Raw genomic sequence first — 25,807 nt, forward strand, 5'->3', positions numbered from 1 at the left:
TGTGTTTTAGTTGATGTCATTTATTGTATGGTTAGACAAAGGTTCTAGAGCAAATGTATGAAGGAAAAGAAGTCTATACACACAGAGTAATGAGTTTCAATATTTTAGCAATGAAGCACTTTATCTCCACTGAAAAAAAATATAAACGCAAGTGTTGGTCCCATGTTTCATGAGCTGAAACAAAAAATCCCATAAAAAGTTCCATACTCACAAAAAGCTTATTTCTCTCAAATGTGTTTACATCCTGTTAGTGAGCTTTTCTCCTTTGCCAAGATAATCCATCCACCTGACAGGTGTGGCATATCAAGAAGCTGATTAAACAGCATGATCATTACACAGGTATGCTGTGGACAATAAAGGGTCACTCTAAAATGTGCCGTTTTGTGACAACACAATGCCACCGATGTCTCAAGTTGAGGGAGTGTGCAATTGGCATGCTGACTAGGAATGTCCACCAGAGCTGTTGCTAGATCATTTCTTATTCATTTCTATATCATAAGCCGCCTACAACGTTGTTTTAGAGAATTTGGCAGAACGTCCAACTGGCCTCAACAGCCGCAGCCCACATGTAACCACCCCTGCCCAGTCATGTGAAATCCATAGATTCGGGCCTAATGAATGTCTTTCTGTTGACTGATTGACTGACTCAGTAAAATCTTTGAAATTGTTGCATTTATATTTTTGATCAGTATACCTCCCCAGGGTCAAGATGAACTTGCGGATACCATATTTGTGTCTCTGCAGAAAGTTGCTAACTAGCGTTAGCTAGTGGGGAAGTTGATAAGTGGCTTCATTGCCAAGTATCAATTTAAAATCATGACTCATGCTACCAGACCCTTCTGAGAGTTTACACCAAAACCCTTTGATGCTCTGCATTCAACTAACTGTACACATTGGGGGATGCTTTCTCAGACAGAGATTAAAACTAGTCCTGGACTACAAAGCATGCAACAAAAAAAATCTGCTTAATCTGTGCCTGTAAAACTGACCCATAATATCATAGAACAAACTATTTAATAAATTACATGGAAACCATCTAGCAAACGATAACTCTCGTACTCTCGCATATACAGTTGAAGTCAAAGTTTACATACACCTTAGCTAAATACATTTAAACTCAGTTTTTCACAATTCCTGACATTTAATCCTAGTAAAAATTCCCTGACTTAGGTCAGTTAGGATCACCATTTTATTTTAAGAATGTGAAATGTCAGAACAATAGTAGAGAATGGTTTATTTCAGCTTTTATTTCTTTCATCACATTTCTAGTGGGTCAAAAGTTTGCATACACTCAATTAGTATTTGCTAGTTTTGCCTTTTAAATTGTTTAACTCGGGTCAAACGTTTCGTGTAGTCTTCCACAAGCTTCCCACAATAAGTTGGGTGAATTTTGGCCCAATCCTCCTGACAGAGCTGGTGTAACTTAGTCAGGTTTGTAGGCCTCCTTGCTCGCACACGCCTTTTCAGTTCTGCCCACACATTTACTATAGGATTGAGGTCAGGGCTTTGTGATGGCTACTCCAATACCTTGACTTTGTTGTCCTTAAGCCATTTTGCCACAACTTTGGAAGTATGCTTGGGGTCATTGTCCATTTGGAAGACCCATTTACAACCAAGCTTTAAATTATAAACTTCCTGACTGATGTCTTGAGATGTTGCTTCAATATATCCACTTAATTTTCCTGTCTCATAACGCCATCTATTTTGCGAAGTGCACCAGTCCCTCCTGTAGCAAAGCACCCCCACAACATGATGCTGCCACCCTCGTGCTTCACGGTTGGGATGGTGTTCTTCGGCTTGCAAGCCTCCCCCTTTCTCCTCCAAACATAATGGTCATTGTGGCCAAACAGTTCTATTTTTGTTTCATCAGACCAGAGGTAATTTCTCCAAAAAGTACAATCTTTGTCTCTATGTGCAGTTAGCCTATCAGAAGCTTCTAAAGCCATGACATCATTTTCTGGAATTTTCCAAGCTGTTTAAAAGCACAGTCAACTTAGTGTATGTAAACTTCTGACCCACTGGAATTCTGATACAGTGAATTAAAAGTGAAATAATGTGTGTAAACAATTGTTGGAAAAATGACTTGTGTCATGCACAAAGTAGATGTCCTAACTGACTTGCCAAAACTATAGTTTGTTAACAAGAAATGTATGGGGTGGTTGAAAAACGAGTTTTAATGACTCCAACCTGAGTGTATGTAAACTTCCAACTTCAACTGTACAATACATGATCCACTGGTTTTTAAGGAAACTATAAAACCCTGACAGGAGAAATTAGTTATGTTCATATCAAACACACAGCATTTTATATAGAGACACATTGGGACTTCCTTATCTCATACTGAACAGTAAATGGTAAACAGTCAATAATGGTACTGTATTGCGTATACTGTACTGTTTAAGGTTATGCCATAAAAACTTCTCTCTCCTCTCGGTATGATGCAATCACTCACGCTAGACAGCAAGTTACATGAATGGAGGGACAGGCATCCATAACAGAAAGCCAAGGATTAAAATCTAAAACAAATAGCAGAAAATACCAATTAAATCATTAATCCACGCTTGTGTGATCACATTCAAAAACTAAATGTGCACCTGAATCACTCTCGCTAGCTACATCAAAACAGATGGATCACCAGACCAACCCTCTTATCTCACTCCAAACACTTCTAACAAAGTTATTTTATTTCTACAATATATAAATATCCATATTTACACATTTTTGTATATATGTAATGTATTAAACTATATTTATTTATTTCCCATGTATTGCTTGATAAAATTGTAATGGTAGGTACATATCACACCAGAACCCTAAACCTCAAATTTGGGGTGGGAAAAAAATGCTTTGCGATCTGTACGGTTCAAATGAGAAAATGTTAGCAAAAGGAGACATTCCATGATGAACGTGTGGCAACACGTTTTGTTTTCTGTATGAAAATAAATGACTTATGTTGGGGCATGGTGACAAAAACCCAAAATAGTCCAACAACTGATATCTAGGAAATGTTACAACCCACTAAATCAACAGGCTTCATTCTTCCAACCAGTCACTTTCTCCCAACTAGTAGGCCAACTCTTTATAATTTTGGTATACATTTAAGGTGCTTACAACTAGAGGTCGACCGATTAATCGGGCCGATTTCAAGTTTTCATAACAATTTGTATTTTTTGGACACCGATTTGGCCAATTAATATATATATATATTTTTAACACATTTATTTAATCTTTATTTAACTAGGCAAGTCAGTTAAGAACACATTCTTATTTTCAATGACGGCCTAGGAACGGTGGGTTAACTGCCTTGTTCAGGGGTAGAACGACAGAGTTTCACCTTGTCAATCTTGCAGCCTTACAGTTAACTAGTCCAACGCTCTAACCACCTGATTACATTGCACTCCACGAGGAGCCTGCCTGTTACGCAAATGCAGTAAGCCAAGGTAAGTTGCTAGCTAACATTAAACTTATCTTATAAAAAACAATCAATCATAATCACTAGTTAACTACACATGGTTGATGATATTACTAGTTTATCTAGCGTGTCCTGCGTTGCATATAATCGATGCGGTGCGTATTTGTGAAAAAGGACTGTCGTCGCTCTAATGTGTACCTAACCATAAACATCAATGCATTTCTTAAAATCAATACACAGAAGTATATATTTTTAAACCTGCATATTTAGCTCAAAGAAATCCAGGTTAGCAGGCAATATTAACCAGGTGAAATTGTGTCACTTCTCTTGCGTTCATTGCACGCAGAGTCAGTGTATATGCAACAGTTTGGGCCGCCTAATTTGCCAGAATTTTACATAATTATGACATAACATTGAAGGTTGTGCAATGTAACAGGAATATTTAGACGTATGGATGCCACCCGTTAGATAAAATACGTAACGGTTCCGTATTTCACTATAGAATAAGAATAAAGAATAAACGTCTTGTTTTTGAGATGATAGTTTCTGGATTCGACCATATTAATAACCTAAGGCTCGTATTATTATGTTAGAATTAAGTCTATGATTTGATAGAGCAGTCTGACTGAGCGATGGTAGGCAGCAGCAGCCTCGTAAACATTCATTCAAACAGTACTTTCATGTGTTTTGCCATCAGCTCTTCACTGTGCTTCAAGTAATTGCGCTGTTTATGACTTCAAGCCTATCAACTCCCGAGATTAGGCTGGTGTTAGCTAGTTAGCGGGGTGCGCGCTAATAGCGTTTCAAACGTCACTCGCTCTGAGACTTGAAGTAGTTGTTCCCCTTGCTCTACATGGGTAACGCTGCTTCGAGGGTGGCTGTTGTCGTTGTGTTGCTGGTTCGAGCCCAGGTAGGGGCGAGGAGAGGGACGGAAGCTGTACTGTTACACTGGCAATACTAAAGTGCCTATAAGAACATCCAATAGTCAAAGGTATATGAAATACAAATGGTATAGAGAGAAATAGTCCTATAATAACTACAACCTAAAACGTCTTACCTGGGAATATTGAAGACTCGTTCAAAGGAACCACCAGCTTTCATATGTTTTCATGTTCTGAGCAAGGAACTTAAACGATAGCTTTCTTACATGGCACATATTGCACTTTTACTTTCTTCTCCAACACTTTGTTTTTGCATTATTTAAACATGTTTCATTATTTATTTGAGGCTAAATGGATTTTTATTGATGTATTATATTAAGTTAAAATAAGTGTTCATTCAGTATTGTTGTAATTGTCATTATTAAAAATACATTTAAAAAAAATATATATATAAAAATAGGCCGATTAAATCGGTATCGGCTTTTTTGGGTCCTCCAATAATCGGTATCGGTGTTAAAAATCATAATCAGTCAACCTCTACTTACAACGATAACTAACCTCCAGAAACCATTTCTAAACTGAAATTAAGGATTTGTGAATCTGACAGGGATATATATATATATATATATATATACAAACTGTACACCTTCACTGAACGCCCAGGAAACCTTCACTGAACACTTCAAGGTTTTCAGGTTTTGCTTTCTTTTGTACTCATCCTCACCTACGCTTTGGCTACCCAGTAAACAGCCAGTAACTAAATTCACTGGACCAGAAGACATGCCTAGTCTGGCACTAGCTAGTGATAAACTAATTTGCTGCATTCAATAACCTGATTTCACCCTTGATGTTCTAGATTAGAATAGTCCCAAGGAAATTCCATTCTGGGAAACCGGTCAGGATCGACAACTGAGAATATATCTAAAAGTTACCAGTCCATATAGGTGCAGCATGAATGAGTACAAGTAGCTTCACATCCCCGATTGCCCTTAGTGTGAAATGTCTGATATAATTTTAGATTCAGATTATTTTGAATCACCCTTTCATCTGTTAAATACACAAACAATTGTGGCAACTGAAATTACTCAAACACAAACTATTTGTTGCAAAAAGTGCAGAGTTCCTGTCCAATTCTTAGCCTTTATCTTTTATCTTCTTCTGTTGTAGTGTCGGGTAGCATACCTCACAACATGCAGCTTCTAAATCTGGAAGACATTTCAGTTGAATGCATTCAGTTGTACAACTGACAAGGAATCCCCCTTTCCCTCCCCACCTCCACAAACCGTTAAAAGTGATCGAAAACCGACATACAAAACAAAATCGCAACATTTCTCAGAGGACAGAATATCATAGCCAGACTAAAAGCCAGTGACCCAATTTACACTTTTAAAACACACTGGCTTCCAGTCCTCTCTCCACCTTTTAATGGTCTTTGTATTGATTGTCCAATGGGCGTATAAGGAGCGTCTGAGCCATGAGTTGAGGACCAATGAAATTAGATACCCTCCCTCTCACAAAGTTTGTGTCATCACCCCCTTCATTTGAGGAAGACTGATAAAAAAATACCTTACACATTCAGTAATGACAGCATTTCCAAAATGTCCGTTTTTCACGAGATTGTATTTAGACATTTGTGAAAGGCAAACTGACAGCTGCAACCAACCATAGTCATATAATCCATAGATGGCTGTTCCCATTCAAGTCAAGACTGGAAACCATTGCACCCATGAGTTTAACAGTCATATTGCCAGGGTTAGAGGTTCAAAATGGATTATGTCTATGGCCGCAATGCAACAAGCTGTTCCACAGATAGAAGGAGCGAAAGGAGTGGGGAAAAAGATGCTCGTACAGTGATAAGCACACCAAAGACACTTCTAAAAGCCTATTTCATGCCTGCTGAATTTCCCAGATAACTTTTCTTTCATTTTGATTTCGGCACAAATTAAAATGTGGCACTGATGGACATTTCAGCATTGTCTCAATGAAGAGTTTGACTAACCATGGGCAGTTACAAGCCTGCTAGAGTTAGCGGCAGGTGGACAAGCAATCGTAGTATGGATGAAGCCGGACCTGGAATGTGAAGCTAACTGAAGCTGGTTAGCTTTATAAAAGCCTGAGTAGATCTATACTGAACAAAAATATAAACGCAACATGTAAAGTGTTGGTCTTATGTTTCATGAGCTGAAATAAAAGATCCCAGAAATGTTCTATACGCACAAGCTTATTTCCCTCAAATTTTGTGCCCAAATTTGTTTAGATCCCCATTAGTGAGCATTTCTCCTTTGTCAAAATAATCCATCCACCTGACAGGTGTGGCATATCAAGTAGCTGATTAAACAGCATGATCATTACACAGGTGCACCTTGTGCTGGGGACAATAAAAGGCCACGTTTTGTCACACAACACCACAAATGTCTCAAGTTGAGGGAGCGTGTTTGCAAGCCTCAATCCCGCAACTGTGCTGCCCGCTCATTCTGATTGGGTGGGCCCAGGCCCACCCATGGCTGCAACCCTGCCCAGTCATGTGAAATCCATAGATTAGGGCCCACTTTATTTAAAGATTATATGACTGGTAACTCAGAATTTTTTTTTTTAAATTGTTGCATGTTGTTTATATTTTTGTTCAGTATAGCTGGCCTCATAGTACACTACTCAGGACAATTGGGGCAACATCTAGGCTACCTCTTCTTAAGAAGGTGTGCTGCAGTACTGTGTAGTGGTGGCTGCTGTGGGCAGCAGGGGCTACAACCCTGGTCAAAACAGGTTTGGTGTTTTCTAACAGATGCGCTATTTCAATAAAAATCAGCCATAGCATAACTGTCTGTACCATGAGTTAACCAAAAAAACAAAAAACTCCACCCTGTGTCCCTGACCAGTGTAGCCTCTTACGCCTGAGGAGGGGTGTGCTCCTCTACCACAAAGCCATACAGTACAGAGTTTGGAAAACTAGACGACATGTTGACGCAAAACATCCCATAATAAGAACTTAATACATTTCATGTGATCAATAGACAATCTGAAAATCAGTTTTGTCTGAGCTCTAGGGGACAGGTCAGTTTTAAATATACTGAACAAAGATAAATACAACAATTTCAAGGGTTATACCGAGTTACAGTTCATATAAGGAAATATGTCAATTTAAATAAATTCATTAAGTCCTAATCTATGGATTTCACGTGACTGGGAATACAGATATGAATCTGTTGGTCACAGATACGTGTAAAATATATATATATATATATTTTTTTTTTAAATTAAAGCCATGGAAGAACTGGGAAGTTTTCAGCTTCCAGGAATTGTGTACTGATCTCTAAAACCAGATTGGAGGCAGTTGCCAGTAGGGAAATAAACATAACATTCTCTGGCAATAGGTCTGGTGGATATTCTTGCAGTCAAGCATGCTAATTGCACGCTTACTCAACCCTACCCCTAACCTAACCCTAAGTTTACTGTGGCATTAGAGAGTGGCCATTTGTCCTCAGCACAAGGTGCACCTATGTAATGGCCATGCTGTTTAATAACTTCTTTGGGATAGGGGGCAGCATTTGCACTTTTGGATGAAAAGCGTGCAGAGAGTAAACTGCCTCCTACTCAGTCCCAGATGCTAATATATGCATATTCTTTATTTATAGTATTGGATAGATAACGCTCTGAAGTTTCTAAAACTGTTTGAATGATGTCTGTGAGTATAACAGAACTCATATGGCAGGCAAAAACCTGACAAAAAATCCAAACAGGAAGTGGGAAATCTGAGGATTGTAGTTTTTGAACTCAGCCCCTATCGAATACACAGTGAGATATTGGTTGTTGCACTTCCTAAGGCTTCCACTAGATGTCAACCGTCTTTAGAAACCTGTTTGAGGCTTCTACTGTGAAGGGGGGCCGAATGAGAGGGGATTATTCAGAGGTCGGCCAGCAGCCTCGATCTCAGTCACACGCATTCACATGAGGTAGCTCTCGTTCCATTGCTTTTCTACAGACAATGGAATTCTCCGGTTGGAACATTTATGATAAAAACATCATAAAGATTGATTCTATACGAGCTGTTAAATAACTTCTTGAAACTTTTCGTCCGACGTTCGGCTGGACCTGCACGCGCGTTTTGGATTTGTTAACCAAACGCCTTAACAAAAGGAGGTATATGGACATAAATGATGAACTTTATGGAACAAATCAAACATTTATTGTGGAACTGGGATTCCTGGGAGTGCATTATGATGAAGATCATCAAAGGTAAGTGAATATTTATAATGCTATTTATGACTAAATGTTGACTGCGCAACATGGCGGATATTTCTTTTGGCTGTTTTGGGCTCTGAGTGGCGTACTCAGATTATGCTTTTTCCGTAAAGTTTTTTTGAAATCTGACACAGTGGTTGCATTAAGGATAAGAGGATCTAAAATTTCATGCATAACACTTGAATTTTCATCAACATTTATAATGAGTATTTCTGTGAATTGATGTGGCTCTCTGAAAAATCACTGCATGTTTTGGAACAACTTAGCATAACAAGCCAATGTAAAATGAGATTTTTGGATATAAATATGCACTTTATCGACCAAAACATACATGTATTGTGCAACATGAAGTCCTATGAGTGTCATCTGATGAAGATCAAAGGTTCTCTATATTTGTGCTTTTTGTGACTCCTCTGTGACTTCGTGGTGACCTAACAATCGTTTGTGGAGCTTTCGCTGTAAAGCATTTTTGAAATCAGACACTGTGGCTGGATTAATTAAAATTTTATATTTAAAATGGTGCCTAATACTTGTATGTTTGAGAAATTGTATTTATTAGATTTTTGCAGATTTGTATTTGGTGCGCTGCAATTTCATTGGCTGTTGGGCGAGGGGTTATAGATAATCCATCCACCTGATAGGTTAATTAGCTTCTTGATATGCCACACCTATTCCCAGACAGGTTAATTAGCTTCTTGATATGCCACACCTATCAAGTGGATGGATTATCTTGGCAAAGCATAAATACTCACTAACAGGGATCTAAACAAATTTGTGCACAAAATTTGAGAGAAATAAGCTTTTTATGCATTTGGAACATTTCTGGGATCTTTTATTTCAGCTCATGAAACAACACTTTACATGTTGCGTTTATATTTTTTGTTCAGTGTATAGGAATGGAGTATACATTGAGAAAAGTAGGAATTCCTGATTAATCAGGAAAAATCGCATCCCTGAAAAATTCGCATTTTAAGTAGAACACGATTATCTTCGGTTGTTCCTTCGCTGCCAACATGGACACTTCGGACAGAGTTTCAAGGTGGGAAAAAAGAGAAAAGTATGTCAAACTCTGTACAGTAAATCCACAGCCCCCTTCAACAGCTCTACCAGGTGGGCATCATGTCGGGGAACCAGACACGGCCGAGGTGCTTTGACACCTCCCAGTGGATTTCATCCAGGTTGTACTTATGGTCAGGAATCAGCACCTCCTCCATGATGGACAGCTGGGACAACCTCCGACCGCACATCTTCACAAATTCCACGAACGCGCTGCACGACACCTCACACTCCCCAAGGCCAATGGCCGACAGCTGGGTGCAGCGTTTGGCGATGCGGATTAGCTCCTCGTCCAGCGGCCGCAGCCCATTGGCGCACACCACCAACTCCACCAGCCGGGGGCAGTGGAGCCCCACGCGGCCCAGCACATCCTTACTGACTGAGCGACCAAAGTAGAGGTGGGTGATGGGGACTTCCTCCCTGAAGAAGGGGCCAAACTCGTCCTCGTAGAGGAAGAAGTACATGACCAGGTTGAACTTGGGCGAGTGGCGCAGCATAGCGTCCCAGCTGGACTTCCTGATGGTGTGGAAGTGCTGCCCGGGGTTCTCGCTGACCACATCAATGCGGAGATGCTCCAGGTGCACGTGTTTCTCAGAGGAGAGGGCTAATAAGAGCTCGTCACTCAGCAGGTGGTAGTTCAGCGCCAGCTCCCTCAGGCCATGGCACTGGTCCGCCACACACAGAATACCTGCACACACAGAAAACTTTGGTTTACAAATATAGTCCTATTATTACTCCAATTATAACATATGTCCCTATTAATTCAAATTAGTTTAGCTTTATGGTGTAACACTAGAAGGGCCGATACTGCATATGAAAGAAATGGAAAACTCTGCAATTTTTACATCATGCTCCCTCCGTCCTTGACTTATCCTAAATAAGTCCATTTAACACACGTATATTGTGAGAATGTTGATATCACAAACAGAAAATGTTATAAGCAGTTTTGATAGCTACAGTGGGCCAAAACAGTATTTATTCAGCCACCAATTGTGCAAGTTCTCCCACTTAAAAAGATGAGAGAGGCCTGTAATTTTCATCATAGGTACACTTCAACTATGACAGACAAAATGAGAAAAAAAAAAATCAGGAAATGACTTAAATGTAAATGTAAAATCACATTGTAGGATTTTTTATGAATTTATTTGCAAATTATGGTGGAAAATAAGTATTTGGTCACCTACAAACAAGCAAGATTTCTGGCTCTCACAGACCTGTAACTTCTGTGAGAGTATCAGAATGAGCAGGTTAAGTTTCATCTTGCACGCTAATGTTAGCCACTTAGCTAAATTCAGTTGGAGAGAATTTATTTGGCACATCTTAGATTGACTAAAACACTTATCCAGAGCGACTTACAGGAGCAATTAGGGTTAAGTGCCTTGCTCAAGGACACAGACAGATCTTATCTAGTCAGCTCAGGGATTCGAACCAGCAACCTTTGTGTTAATGGCTCAAAGCTCTTAACCGCTAGGCTACCTATTGCCCACATAGTTAACTTAAAAGTTATAAAATAAACCCAGCAAAAAAAAGAAGTCCCTTTTTCAGGACCCTATCTTTCAAAGATCATTCGTAAAAATCCAAATAACTTCACAGATCTTCATTGTAAAGGGTTTAAACACTGTTTCCCATGTTTGTTCAATGACACAAACAATTAATGAACATGCACCTGTGGAACAGTCGTTAAGATATTAACAGCTTACAGACGGTAGGCTTACAGACGCTACTGACTCTGAAAAACACCAAAAGAAAGAACCAGGGTCCCTGCTCATCTGTGTGAACGTGCCTTACGCATGCTGCAAGGAGGCATGAGGACTGCAGATGTGGCCAGGGTAATAAATTGCCTGTTGTAAGGCAGGTCCTCACCAGATATCAAACCCAAACCCACCGCCGCTGGACCAGACAGGACTGGCAAAAAGTGCTCTTCACTGACAAGTCGCGGTTTTGTCTCACCAGGGGTGATGGTCGGATTCGCGTTTATCGTCGAAGGAATGAGCGTTACACCGAGGCCTGTACTCTGGAGCGGGATCGATTTGGAGGTGGAGGGTCCGTCATGGTCCGGGGCGGTGTGTCACAGCATCATCGGACTGAGCTTGTTGTCATTGCAGGCAATCTCATCGTTGTGCGTTACAGGGAAGACATCCTGCTCCCTCATGTGGTACCCTTCCTGCAGGCTCATCCTGACATGACCCTCCAGCATGACAATGTCACAAGCCATACTGCTCGTTCTGTATGTGATTTCCTGCAAGACAGGAATCCTAGTGTTCTGCCATGGCCAGCGAAGAGCCCGAACCTCAATCCCATTGAGCACATCTGGGACCTGTTGGATCGGAGGGTGAGGGCTAGGGCCATTTCCCCCCCAGATATGTCCCGGAACTTGCAGATGCCTTGGTGGAAGAGTGGGGGTAACATCTCACAGCAAGAACTTGCAAATCTGGTGCAGTCCACGAGGAGGAGATGCACTGCAGTAATTCATACAGCTGGTGGCCACACCAGATACTGACTGTTACTTTGATTTTGACCCCCCCCCTTTGTTCAGGTACATATTATTATTCAATTTCTGTTAGTCACATGTCTGTGGAACTTGTTCAGTTTACGTCTCAGTTGTTGAATCTTATGTTCATATTTTACACGTTAAGTTCAATGAAAATAAACGCAGGTGACAGTGAGAGGACGTTTTTTTTTTGCTGAGGTTATATAGCTGGCAAACAGTAGTGAATTTCATACAAGTGTAACTTGATCACCTCACTTAAGTTGCGCTGCATGAATGACTTGCCTCACGAAGCTCCCATTTTCCTCGTTGTGCTTCTTTGTAAACAAACACACATGACTGTCTCAAACCGCTGTTTTGGAAAACTAGTACCGGTAAGCTTCATAAAAATAAAAAAAGGATACATGCGATCTGCTTATCTATTATCTAGTGCATGTTGACTGCAGGTATTTACTTATAGTACTAATATTCAAAGCCCCAAAAAAGTAACTTAACATAGTGCTAGCAAATAATAAGGAATCCTCAAAGACAATGCTAACGAGCACATTGCAAACATTTTGTACAGTTCCTGACCTAAACTATACAAGTAACTCAAAAACACAACTCAGTTTGCTGCACGCACAAAATTCTCTGCTGTTACCAAGTGAATGCTTGATTATCGAAGAAGCTAATCATTTAACACTAAATTAGCAATCCAAATGCCCAACTGCTGAGCATTTAGCACATTTTAGACAGTTAACTTAATAGTTATAAGATATCTCTGAATTAGAGAGGTGTGGGGGGCTGCCTTAAATCGGCATCCACGTCTTCGGCGCCCGGGGAACTGCCTTGCTCAGTGGCAGAACACTACACCAATGAGGGGGGTAGTGAGACCAGGCAGTTTAAGTGTTAATGAGGGCTTTCACTGTTGTGCCCAAGGTTTTTGGTTTGAAACTACAGCTATGATAGCTATGATATGAGGCTGCCTCTCTAACTCACCGTCCCCTCTGTTCTCCCTCCCTCCATTGGCAAAAAGGGGACACTGTCTTCCAGCTGATGGTAAAACTCAAGTCGCACTGCATTATTCCTGCACCAATTAATGTCCAGATAAAGTGATTACTCAATATAAAAAATGTAAAAAGGACAAGACTATAATAATAACAAGCTTTTCGAAACACTTTGCGAGCGGAAATGGAGGAAAACTCGCCTCCCTGCGGACCTGGCATCCTTTCACTCCCTCCTCTCTACATTTTCCTCCTCTGTCTCTGCTGCTAAAGCCACTTTCTACCACTCTAAATTCCAAGCATCTGCCTCTAACCCTAGGAAGCTCTTTGCCACCTTCTCCTCCCTCTTGAATCCTCCTCCCTCCCCCTCCTCCTCTCTGCAGATGACAACCATTTTGAAAAGAAGGTGGCATCCGATCCTTTTGCTAAAAACACACCACTGGTTCTGCTCACACTGCCCTACCCTGTGCTCTGATTTTCTCCCTCTCTCTCCAGATGACATCTCGCGTCTTACCCTATTCCTAACCATCTCCGTCATTTCATCAACTCATCCCTGACCGCTGGCTTCCCGTCTTCAAGAGAGCGAGAGTTGCACCCTTCTGAAAAACCTACACTCGATCCCTCCGATGTCAACAACTACAGACCAGTATCCCTTCTTTCTTTTCTCCAAAACCCTTGAACGTGCCGTCCTCGGCCAGCTCTCCCGCTGAATTCTTGATCCAAATCAGTCAGGTTTCAAGACTAGTCATTCAACTGAGACTGCTCTTCTCTGTATCAGGAGGCGCTCCGCACTGCTAAAGCTAACTCTCCTCTGCTCTCATCCTTCTAGACCTATCGGCTTGAACCATCAGATCCTTCTCCACCCTCTCCGAGTTGGGCATCTCACGCGGCCCACGCTATTGCGTCCTACCTGACAGGTCGCTCCTACCAGGTGGCGTGGCGAGAACTGTGCTCTCACCACTGGTGTCCCCCAGGGCTCTGTTCTAGGCCCTCTCCTATTCTCGCTATACACCAAGTCACTTGGCTCTGTCATAACCTCACATGGTCTCTCCTATCATTGCTATGCAGACAACACACAATTAATCTTCTCCTTTCCCCCTTCTGACGACCAGGTGGCGAATGGCATGTCTGGCAGACATATCAGTGTGGATGACGGATCATCACCTCAAGCTGAACCTGGCAAGACGGAGCTGCTCTTCCTCCCGGGACTGCCCGCGATCTCGCCATCACGGTGATAACTCCATTGTGTCCTAGAGCGCTTTGATCCTGACAACACCCTTCATTTGCCAGGTTCATGGTCCGCAGTCGACCCTGCCTCACACAGGAAGCGGCGCAGGTCCTAATCCAGGCACTTGTCATCTCCCGTCTGCTGCAACTCGGTGGCTGGGCTCCTGCCTGTGCCATTAAACCCCTACAACTCATCCAGAACAGCAAGTTCTCTCACGAACTGGCTTCCATTGGTCGCATCCGCTACAAGACCATGGTGCTTGCCTACGGAGCTGTGAGGGGAACTTTCCAGGCTCTGATCAGGCCCTACACTGGGCACTTGCTGCCTCCCTACCACTGAGGAAGTACAGTTCCCGCACCCAGTCAAAACCGCTGCTCTGGCCCCCCAATGGTGGAACAAACTCCTCACGACGCCAGGACAGAGTCAACAAATAAAACAAAATAATAGGATAAAGTAACTTTCACCCCCTCCCCCCTTAAAAGACCTAGATGCACTATTGTAACTGGATGTCATAAGGTTTTAACAGAAATGACTTTGGTGATTCATTCATTGCAGCTGCAGTGTTGGTTGTAGCACATTTGATGGCTTTTAAACATGTTGACAGTGCTGAATAACAAACATAAAAATGACTCAAAAACAGCAGTGCTTTGGTTTTAAAGTTTTGAAATCTCACAGTATCAACTTTGCTGTGCACTCAAGGCTTCATTTTTATGGTTTATGGCTGGAGGAAACTGCAGACACGGTGATCTGAGCTATTTGATTGGCCAGCGGTAGTCCTGTCGGTGCACTTGATTTGCTCAGGCGTACCTTCAGACACATGAAATGGTTCAAAATGTGAACACTTTGCCTTCCCGACACTACGGTTGCTGAATCAAGTGCACCTACCGCCAACAGCACGAAACAAATAAAACAAAAAATAGTAACTCCAAGGCTTAATCATTTTTAACAGAAATGTTTGGTGATTGACTAGGAATGCTTTGGAGATGGACCAGTCGAGCGCTACCAATGGGTTGGCAACCACTGCTATAGAGGCTACTTTTTTCTTTGACTTTGTGCTTTTAAATTGCCAGCTATGAGACAAAACGGCAGAAATACTTTGAAAACAGCTACTGCATCATTTATTTTGCTATAAATGTGATCATACTTGACTATTTTTATTCACAAATGCAAGTGAAATGCTCGGACTGTGGAGTCCTGACCACCTGCCAATGTGACTGGTGAAATAGACATACCCGCCAATGCAAAAATATTTCCGCATTTGGCATGTGGCTGGTGTTCATTTTAGGCCCTGCTGATGAATGCGTTTGTTTTCCATGATTGTGTTTGGTATTTCTGTTTTGAATTTCCTATTTAAAGTGTATATTTTTGTAATTACAGGTCTCATCTGTAAAGAGGCCTTGGCCTGGGGGGGGCAGGTCATACCAAGTATCATTTAGCTATTTGATTTTGAATTTTAGGACCCCTTAAGGTATCAACCAAATTAATTAAAAAATGTGTTAAACACTTAATTTACTTGGCCTTATTACAATTAGCCCATAGAAATGCATTGAATAACAGCTTCATATATGGATAAACATAGTCCAAAACATTTCTAAAGGAAGTCTATTCTGAAGTGTCTATCGGAGAAATATAAGATCCAATTTATTTTTTTTATTTTTTTTTTTACATGTATTTAACCCCTCCTTTTAGCCACTAAACTGTCTCTATATACTTCCATTCATTTTTTAAACAGAGTTGACACTTATTTGAGTGCCTAATCAGGAGTCGACTGTATGGCGTTGCTCAGGGACCATTCAATGGAATAATCCATTCTAGGGATCATTCAATGACCATAAACTCAACAAGCTACCTGCAGGGGAGACATGAGGGCAGCTGCTCATCTTCAACATCCTCAGCGTGTCGCTGTTGTTGGCCACCAGGACCTTCAGGGACGGGTCATCCACCGGTGTGTCGTCGATCTTCAGAGATGACAGGGACTTGGAGTTGACAAACACCACCGTCAGGGCCGAGATGAAATGAGACTAAAGGAGGAAAACAATCAGTCAACAGGTAAATAAAATGGATGATTGCAGGTAACAAAGACCCAAAACCGTCAAAACATTGCACTAAATTCCGGAGCATCAATATACAGTGGACTGTTTAATGGAGTTGCCTTGAAAGAATGAATGGAGAATGTGTTCAGGTTGAACTGTCTGCACACCACTCCACTGTGGAATTACAGGCTCAGTGTAAACTGTGGAATTTTGACCTTTAAAACGGGAGCCAAAAGCTAGTGGACAATCAAATCCTAGTTATAGAATAGTATTCACAATCAAGGTTACACATTAGAATGCCAACCATTGTCATTGAATATTTGGTACTAACAGTTTCCTGAACACTAAATATACAGTGCAGTCAGAAAATATTCAGACCCCTTGCAGCCTTATTCTAAATTGGATTAAATTGTGTGTGTCCCCCATCAATCTAAACAAAATATCCCACAATGACAAAGCAAAAACAGGTTATACATTTTTTGCAAATGTATAAAATCAAACAGAAATATGACATTTACATAAGTATTCAGACCCTTTTTACTTTGTTGAAGCACCGCTGGCAGCGATTTAAACCTAGAGTCTTCTTGGGTGTGACACTACAAGCTTGGCACACCTGTATTTGGGGAGTTCTTCTCTGCAGATCCTCACAAGCTCTGCACAGCGATTTTCAGGTCTCTCCAGAGATGTTCAATCGGGGTCAAGCCCACTCAAGGACAGCAGAGACTTGTCCTGAAGCTCTTCCTGCATTGTCTTGGCTGTGTGCTTAGGGTTGTTGTCCTGTTGGAAGGTAAACCTTCGCCCCAGCCTGAAGTTTTGAGCAGGTTTTCATCAAGGATCTCTACTTTTCTCCGTTCATCTTTCCCTCAATCTTGGACTGGTCTCCCAGTCCCTGCCACTGAAAAACATCTCCACATCATGATGCTGCCACCACCATGCTCCGTAGGGATGGCGCCAGGTTTCCTCCAGACATGACACTTGGCATTCAGGCCAAAGAGTTCTTGGTTTCATCAGATCAGAGAATCGTGTTTCTCGTGGTCTAAGAATCATTCAGGTGCCATTTGGCAAACTCCAAGTGGGCTGTCATGTGCCTTTTACTGAGGAGTGGCTTCTGTCTGGCCACTCTACCTTAAAATGCCTGATTGGTGGAGTGCTGCAGAGATGGTTATCCTTCTAGAAGGTTCTCCCATCTCCACAGAGAAACTCTGGAGCTCTGTCAGAGTGTCCATTGGGTTCTCGGTCACCTCCCTGACCAAGGCCCTTCTCCCCTGATTGCTCAGTTTGGCCGAGCGGCCAGCTCTAGGAAGAGTCTTGGTTCCAAACTCCTTCCATTTGAGAATGGAGGTCACTGTGTTCTTGGGGACCTTCAATGCTGCAGACATTTTTTGTACCCTTCCCCAGGTCTGTGCCTTGACACGATCCTGTCACGGAGCTCTACGGACAATTCCTTCGACCTCATGGCTTGGTTTTTGCTCTGACATGCACTGTCAACTGTGGGACCTTATATACACAGGTGTGTTCCCTTACAAATCATGTCCAAATCAATTTAATTTACTACAGGTGGACTCCAACCAAGTTGGAGAAACATCTCAAGGATGATCAATGGAAACAGGATGCACCTGAGCTCAATTCTCTCATAGCAAAGGGTCTGAATACTTTAAATAAGGTTTCTGTTTTTTATTTGTAATACATTTGCAAACATTTCTAAAAACCTGTTTTCACTGTCATTATTGGGTAGATTGATGTCGAAAAAGTAATGTGGTCTGAATACTTTCCAAATACACTAAGGCCAATCTTTGGCTCTGATTCCAACAGGCTGAGTGTAAGCTACCTTGGGCAACTCCATGAAGCTGGGTCTGGCCGTAGAGATGAGCCCTAGTGTCTTTAGTGAACAGTTCACCAGCTGGGAGAGAATGTCACAGGCTGCCTCTGCAGATTCCGTGCTGCTGTCCACCTAGAGATAAAACAATAAAACAATATATACTTAAAAATTTACACAAAATGTTGGTCCCATGTTTCATGGAAATAAAAGATCTCCGACATGTTCAATATGTACAAAAAGTGTCTCTAAAATTTTGTGCACAAATTTGTTTTACATCCCTTTTGGTGAGCAAATCAAATCAAATCAAATTTTATTTGTCACATACACATGGTTAGCAGATGTTAATGCGAGTGTAGCGAAATGCTTGTGCTTCTAGTTCCGACAATGCAGTGATAACCAACAAGTAATCTAACTAACAATTCCAAAACTACTGTCTTATACACAGTGTAAGGGGATAAGGAATATGTACATAAGGATATATGAATGAGTGATGGTACAGAGCAGCATACAGTAGATGGTATCGAGTACAGTATATACATATGAGATGAGTATGTAGACAAAGTAAACAAAGTGGCATAGTTAAAGTGGCTAGTGACATAAGAATGCAGTCGATGATCTAAGTACAGTATAAATATGCATATGAGATGAATAGTGTAGGGTAAGTAACATTATATAAGGTAATTGCATTGTTTAAAGTGGCTAGTGATATATTTACATCATTTCCCATTATTAAAGTGGCTGGAGTTGGGTCAGTGTCAATGACAGTGTGTTGGCAGCAGCCACTCAATGTTAGTGATTGCTGTTTAACAGTCTGATGGCCTTGAGATAGAAGCTGTTTTTCAGTCTCTCGGTCCCAGCTTTGATGCACCTGTACTGACCTCGCCTCTGGATGATAGCGGGGTGAACAGGCAGTGGTTCGGGTGGTTGATGTCCTTGATGATCTTTATGGCCTTCCTGTAACATCGGGTGGTGTAGGTGTCCTGGAGGGCAGGTAGTTTGCCCCGGTGATGGACAAACGCAGACCTCACTACCCTCTGGAGAGCCTTACGGTTGAGGCGGAAGTTGCCAGGCGGTGATACAGCCCGCCAGGATGCTCTCGATTGTGCATCTGTAGAAGTTTGTGAGTGCTTTTGGTGACAAGCCGAATTTCTTCAGCCTCCTGAGGTTGAAGAGGCGCTGCTGCGCCTTCTTCACGACGCTGTCAGTGTGAGTGGACCAATGGAGCATTTCTCCTTAGCCAAGATAATCCAGCCACCTGACAGGTGTGGTATCAACAAGCTGATTAAACAGTATGATCATTACACCGGTGCATCTTGTGCTGGGAACAAAAGACCACTAAAAATGTGCAGTTTGTCACCAACGCCACAGATGTCTCAAGGTGAGGGAGTGTGGCTGACTGAAGGAATGTCCACCAGAGAATTTAAAATGTTAATTTCTCTATCATATTCAATTGACCAATTTCCTTATATGAACTCTAACGCAAACATTTTGAAATTGTTGCATTTATATTTTTGTTCACCCAACACTTGACCTCAGATGCCAATCATAAAATTAAATATTGATTTCGCATACCATTCTTAATCAAAAACAAACAATTGCAGCGGTGGCAAAGTTGACGTAAGTAGTCCGCATGGACAATGGCACTGTCTCCAACCAAAATTTTAGAGGCCCTCTTCTTGGTCGCAGACAAATGTTCCTGTTTTGAAGCTCATTTCCTGCAATTCAGCATTTTGCAATGCGCATGACAGAAATGGTGCAGTTTAAAGCTAATTTCCTATGGTTTATGCCGTGTTCTTATGCCATCTGTGTGAATCAAACATATCATGAATGGGGGCCCCATGCCATTCACTTTTATTTTAGATTCTCCCTTTTATTTTGGTTATTGTTAGTTCGCAAAGATGATCTTATTTAAACGATTAATGGACAAACGCAACGATTAATGGACAAAGGGGAAACAGTGAATTCCCACTCACTTTGAAGCTGACATACTGCAGGTGGTTCGAATGCCTCTTGATGATCTGTTTGATTAGGTCTGGGTGTGTCGCCTTCAGGTAAGAACTGGCAGGCTGGTTCAGTTCAAACTCAAAGCACCTCCATAGCTCGGGCATGTGGAAAGCTTGGTTCCAGCCACGGCACACTTGCGAGGCATACGCCCGGTCCAGAAGAGGCAGGAATTGGAAGATGTTGAGCAGGATCTCCTGAGGGAGCAGTGCCCAGTCGAAGCCAAACTCACAGAGATCTACATCAGTCTCTTCTTCTTCCTCCTCCTCTTGATACTTCTCTTTGCTTGGCTGTAGCTTCCGCACCTTCTTGCAGGACTCGGTTGGGCCCTCGCTGGAAGAGCTGCAGGCGTCCTCATCTCCTTTCACCCTCTTCATCCTATAGGAGGAGACACACAACGAGGTTTGGTGGGAATAATACATCGCAAATCATTGGCCTGCTGGCAATTATAGTTTATTAAACACGGGATTTCGTACATTAAAATCACAGCATACAATGCCATAATTATAGAAGAATAACAGCCAGGTAACAATACAAAAAAAGTGATCTTATTTTATTGCCTAATTGGAACTAATAACTGCTACTGCATTCCTGACATACAACAGTATTGGGACCCACTGGTTAATGCTTATTTATAAAACCCTCTTAGGCCTCACTCCCCCCTCTGAGATATCTACTGCAGCCCTCATCCTCCACATATAAAACCCGTTCTGCCAGTCAGATTTTCTTGAAGGTCCCAAAAGCATACACATCCCTGGTCGCTTGTCTTTTCAATTCGCTGCAGCTAGCAACTGGAATGAGCTGCAACAAACACTCAAACTAGACAGTTTTATCTCAATCCCTTTATTCAAAGACTCAATCATGGACACTCTTACTGACAGTTGTGGCTGCTTTGCGTGATGTATTTTTGTCTCTACCTTCTTGCCCTTTGTGCTGTTGTCTGTGCCCAGTAACGTTTGTACCATGTTTTGTGCTGCTACCATGTTGTGTTGCTACCATGTTGTTGTCATGTTGTATTGCTACCATGCTGTGTTGTCATGTGTTGCTGCCTTGCTATGTTGTCGTCTTAGGTCTCTTTATGTAGTGTTGTCTCTCGTCCTATATTTATATTATTATTTGTTTTAATCCCAGCCCCCATCCCCTTAGGAGACCTTTTGACTTTTGGTAGGCAGTCATTGTAACAAATAATTTGTTCTTCAATGACTTGCCTAGTTAAATAAAGGTTGAAAAAACATTTTTAATACGATTTAAAAAATGGTAAGGGTAGGCAACAACGCTGATCCTCAACACTTAGTCCCCTCCTGCACTCCCTGTTCACCCACAACTGCATGACCAAACACGACTCCAACACCATCATTAAGTTTGCTGACGACACACAAGAGTGGTAGGCCTGATCACTGACAACGATGAGACAGCCCATAGGGAGGTCAGAGACCTGGCTAGTGCCAGGAGAACAACCTCTCCCTCAATGTGAGAAAGACAAAAGAGCTGATCGTGTACTACAGGAAAAGGAGGGCCGAACAGGCCCCCATTAACATTGACAGAGCTGTAGTGGAGCAGGAGGAGGGTTTCAAGTTCCTTTGTGTCCACATCACCAACAAACTATCATGGTCCAAACACAACAAGCCAGTCGTGAAGAGGGCACGACAACACCTTATCCCCCTCAGGAGACTGAAAAGATTTGGCATTGGTCCCCAGATCCTCAAAAAGTTCTAGAGCTGCACCATCAAGAGCATCCTGAAGGGTTGCATCACTGCCTGGTATGGCAACTGCTCAGCATCTGACCGTAAGGCACTACAGAGGGCAGTGTTTTTTTTTTTTTTACACTGCTGCTACTCGCTGTTTATTATCTATGCATATTTACTTCACCCCTACCTACACGTACAAATTACCTCGACTAACCTGTACCCCGGTACATTGACTCGGTACCGGTACACCCTGTATATTTTTACTTTAGTTTATTTGGTAAATATTTTCTTAACTCTTTCTTGAATTGCACTGTTGGTTAAGGGCTTGTAAGTAAGCACTTCAGAGTAAGGTCTACACGTGCTGTATTCAGCGCATTTGACAAAATTTGATTTGGGTTTTTGAAAGTGCAAGTTGATGACCTTGATGATCCTTTCCAATAAATATAGGGGTCTTATTCTGGTGACATGAGATCATCGATGCTTGGCTCCCATTTGAAAAATAAAAATAATCAGTCGGGGTCTCAATTTACTGTAGAATAAACAAAGTGCAATTTCAAGACTTGGTTGTGCATCAAAAATTGTTCACTTGATATATCAGTCACTGATAGTCACTCAATTAGCCCATGTCAGCTAACTTTCTTTTAGATTGGTAAATTAGTCTAGTGGGCAGCTATCTAAACTGGTAATAATCAAAGTCAAGGTTGATTTTGTTAGTCTCACTCTATGGCAAAATACAAAGCAACTGGAGCCACTAATGATGAGGTAAGATTTTTTGTGACCCCCACCCCCGATGTACACTACACATGCGCTCTAGCCAACAGCACGCAGTTACAGTACTGTATCTGCGCTTTGCTGGCTGGAGCACACATGACAATACGAGCACACTCGCTATACAATATTTTTTTGTGAGAAACCCATCAGCAGTTGAAAATGCGATGGAAACCAATTTATCTTGTATTTTTTATTCGGTAAATGGGAATTCCACCGCAAAAGGTATTTTTACGTGCACGACATCTTTATCTGCAAAAAGTCAATTTGATGGAAACATCTCTGTTGGGAAAATACACACGTTTGCTCCCTGTTCTATTGATTTTAATGTGATAAATAGAAGTAATTAACAGAAGTGTCCTCTAACCAGTGATGTACACATTATTCAATGTGTTAATCGATGAGTGATTGAAAAAAAAGTTTTGCGTCTCTCTTTCTGTTTTGGTTGACCCCCATATTAAAATGCAACATTTCAAAATGTAGCGAACAGTTCTGCAGGCTGTCATCTAACCAGTGTCGTAAAAAATATATCCAGTAACCATGTGGTTTTTGAGTTTAAACAGCGCATTGCAACTTGACAAAAACAACAGTTTTTGGAGAGTGAAGTTTATAAGGTGCTCGTATAAAAAAACATGATTAGTATTGTTGTACATGCATGTGTAAAAACTACATTTTATGTTTAGATGTTCAATATATCAAACGGTTTCTGCATATTGGCATTGGGCTATTTATAAACATGTTCTACTGTTAGCAAGAACAGCATCATTTTCAACTTAAATTTTAGGAATATAAACATAACTCAACATTCATTTTCAATGGTAATGTTCTTAAATCAGGTAAAACGTTGTGATTGATTTATTTTGATGATATACCAGAAATCACCAAAACGGATTTGCACTGCCTACTATGGGGCCATACAGCCATTGGAGCCAGAAGGGCAACTGTAACATTAACTACAAACTAGGACTATACAATGATGAAAACCTAACGCAAGTTAGTTAGCCATTACAATAAAGTTATTTGACAACTACTTAGAAATTTCTCCCTTCTGATGACCAGGTGGCGAATCGCATCTCTGCATGTCTGGCAGACATATCAGTGTGGATGACGGATCACCACCTCAAGCTGAACCTCGGCAAGACGGAGCTGCTCTTCCTCCCGGGGAAGGACTGCCCGTTCCATGATCTCGCCATCACGGTTGACAACTCCATTGTGTCCTCCTCCCAGAGCGCTAAGAACCTTGGCGTGATCCTGGACAACACCCTGTCGTTCTCAACTAACATCAAGGCGGTGGCCCGTTCTTGTAGGTTCATGCTCTACAACATCCGCAGAGTACGACCCTGCCTCACACAGGAAGCAGCGCAGGTCCTAATCCAGGCACTTGTCATCTCCCGTCTGGATTACTGCAACTCGCTGTTGGCTGGGCTCCCTGCCTGTGCCATTAAACCCCTACAACTCATCCAGAACGCCGCAGCCCGTCTGGTGTTCAACCTTCCCAAGTTCTCTCACGTCACCCCGCTCCTCCGCTCTCTCCACTGGCTTCCAGTTGAAGCTCGCATCCGCTACAAGACCATGGTGCTTGCCTACGGAGCTGTGAGGGGAACGGCACCTCAGTACCTCCAGGCTCTGATCAGGCCCTACACCCAAACAAGGGCACTGCGTTCATCCACCTCTGGCCTGCTCGCCTCCCTACCACTGAGGAAGTACAGTTCCCGCGCAGCCCAGTCAAAACTGTTCGCTGCTCTGGCCCCCCAATGGTGGAACAAACTCCCTCACGACGCCAGGACAGCGGAGTCAATCACCACCTTCCGGAGACACCTGAAACCCCACCTCTTTCAGGAATACCTAGGATAGGATAAAGTAATCCTTCTCACCCCCCTTAAAAGATTTAGATGCACTATTGTAAAGTGGCTGTTCCACTGGATGTCTTAAGGTGAACGCACCAATTTGTAAGTCGCTCTGGATAAGAGCGTCTGCTAAATGACTTAAATGTAAATTCATAGCTAGCTAGTTAGCATCCTTCCACGTATGAGGATACTGTCCAAGTTTGCTGTGCCAAAGTTAACCTAAGTTATTTAACTAAGTGGCAGCATTTTACGAACTAGTCAAATTATTGGTAGATAACTAACCCCAACGTTAAACCGACAATCAAATCATATTATATTTGACCCATCCCCTTACCTTATGTTTACACTTGACAGCTGGCTAGCTGTTGACGTGAAAAAATCCGATCACTGGCAACTTCAACCTCGGCCGGCACTTGAACAACTCATTCACCCGAGCCAAATATCGCCACATTTACAGTTTCCTTTTAGATAATGTTCGTGTGTTGTGCTATATCTCCGGTGACGTAAATTACTTTGCGGGAGTTTCAGCTGACCACCCATCCGTGAAATGGCGACGTGTTGTTGTGACAGTAGCGGTGCATTGTGGGTGATACTGTATGAAATGGCTTCCTCTTCTTCGGTGGGATTTATTCGCTGTTGGCATCCGACGGTAATGGTGCTTTACCGCCACCTACTATACTGGAGTGTGGCCAGAGAAAAGGAGAAACTAAATCCTACCTGCCAGCCCCATTGCTCTTTAAAAAGATATATATATATATATATATATATATATTTGATACTATATCTAATGATGTTCTACTCAATATTCTCTTTGAACTATTTTCCTGGTTCACCTTCTCCCTCCTACTAGATATCAGCCTCTCCCTTTCCTCTGATACCGCCCACACTGTAGGAATACACCCACAATGTAACAGGGCTCCCGGTTGGGGCAGTAGTCTAAGACACTGCATCGTAGTGCTAGAGGCACCACTGCAGTACCTTGAATCCAGGCTGCATCACATCCGGCCGTGATTGGGAGTCCCATAAGGTGGGGCACTACTGGCCCAGCGTCATCTGGGTTTGGCAGGGGTAGGCTGTCGTTAAATAATGGTTCAAAACAATAATCATACATGTAAGGTCTTATTCAACACAGCCGGTTGTTCTGCCCAGATCAGTCTAGGGTCAAAGTACACCCCCAAGGGACCTGAAGGCCCCCACCCAATCCAAGTTTCTCCCCTATAACCTCAAGCGTACCTCATCTCCCACCTTCCTCCTGGTAAAGACTGGGGGTATACTAACTGTCGGAGTTCTCTTACAGAAATATAACACACATGGTTAGCAGATGTTTATGTGAGTGTAGCGAAATGCTTGTGCTTCTAGTTCCG

At 42.1% G+C, this 25,807-nt stretch overlaps 1 protein-coding gene across 1 annotated transcript; it reads right to left on the minus strand.

The window, feature by feature from the left end:
• Positions 1-25,023, minus strand: fbxl3a (F-box and leucine-rich repeat protein 3a). Its single transcript, XM_029667230.2, has 5 exons — positions 24,778-25,023; positions 20,113-20,518; positions 18,149-18,271; positions 16,137-16,308; positions 1-10,276 (listed from the first exon to the last, which is right to left on the minus strand). The coding sequence occupies exons 2-5, from the start codon at positions 20,515-20,517 to the stop codon at positions 9,636-9,638; spliced, it is 1,341 nt and encodes a 446-aa protein (XP_029523090.1). The 5' UTR covers position 20,518; positions 24,778-25,023; the 3' UTR covers positions 1-9,635.
• Between the last annotated feature and the right edge of the window lie 784 nt (positions 25,024-25,807).

This window comes from Oncorhynchus nerka, linkage group LG1 (genome assembly GCF_034236695.1).
Source record: "Oncorhynchus nerka isolate Pitt River linkage group LG1, Oner_Uvic_2.0, whole genome shotgun sequence".
Taxonomy (NCBI): domain Eukaryota; kingdom Metazoa; phylum Chordata; class Actinopteri; order Salmoniformes; family Salmonidae; genus Oncorhynchus; species Oncorhynchus nerka.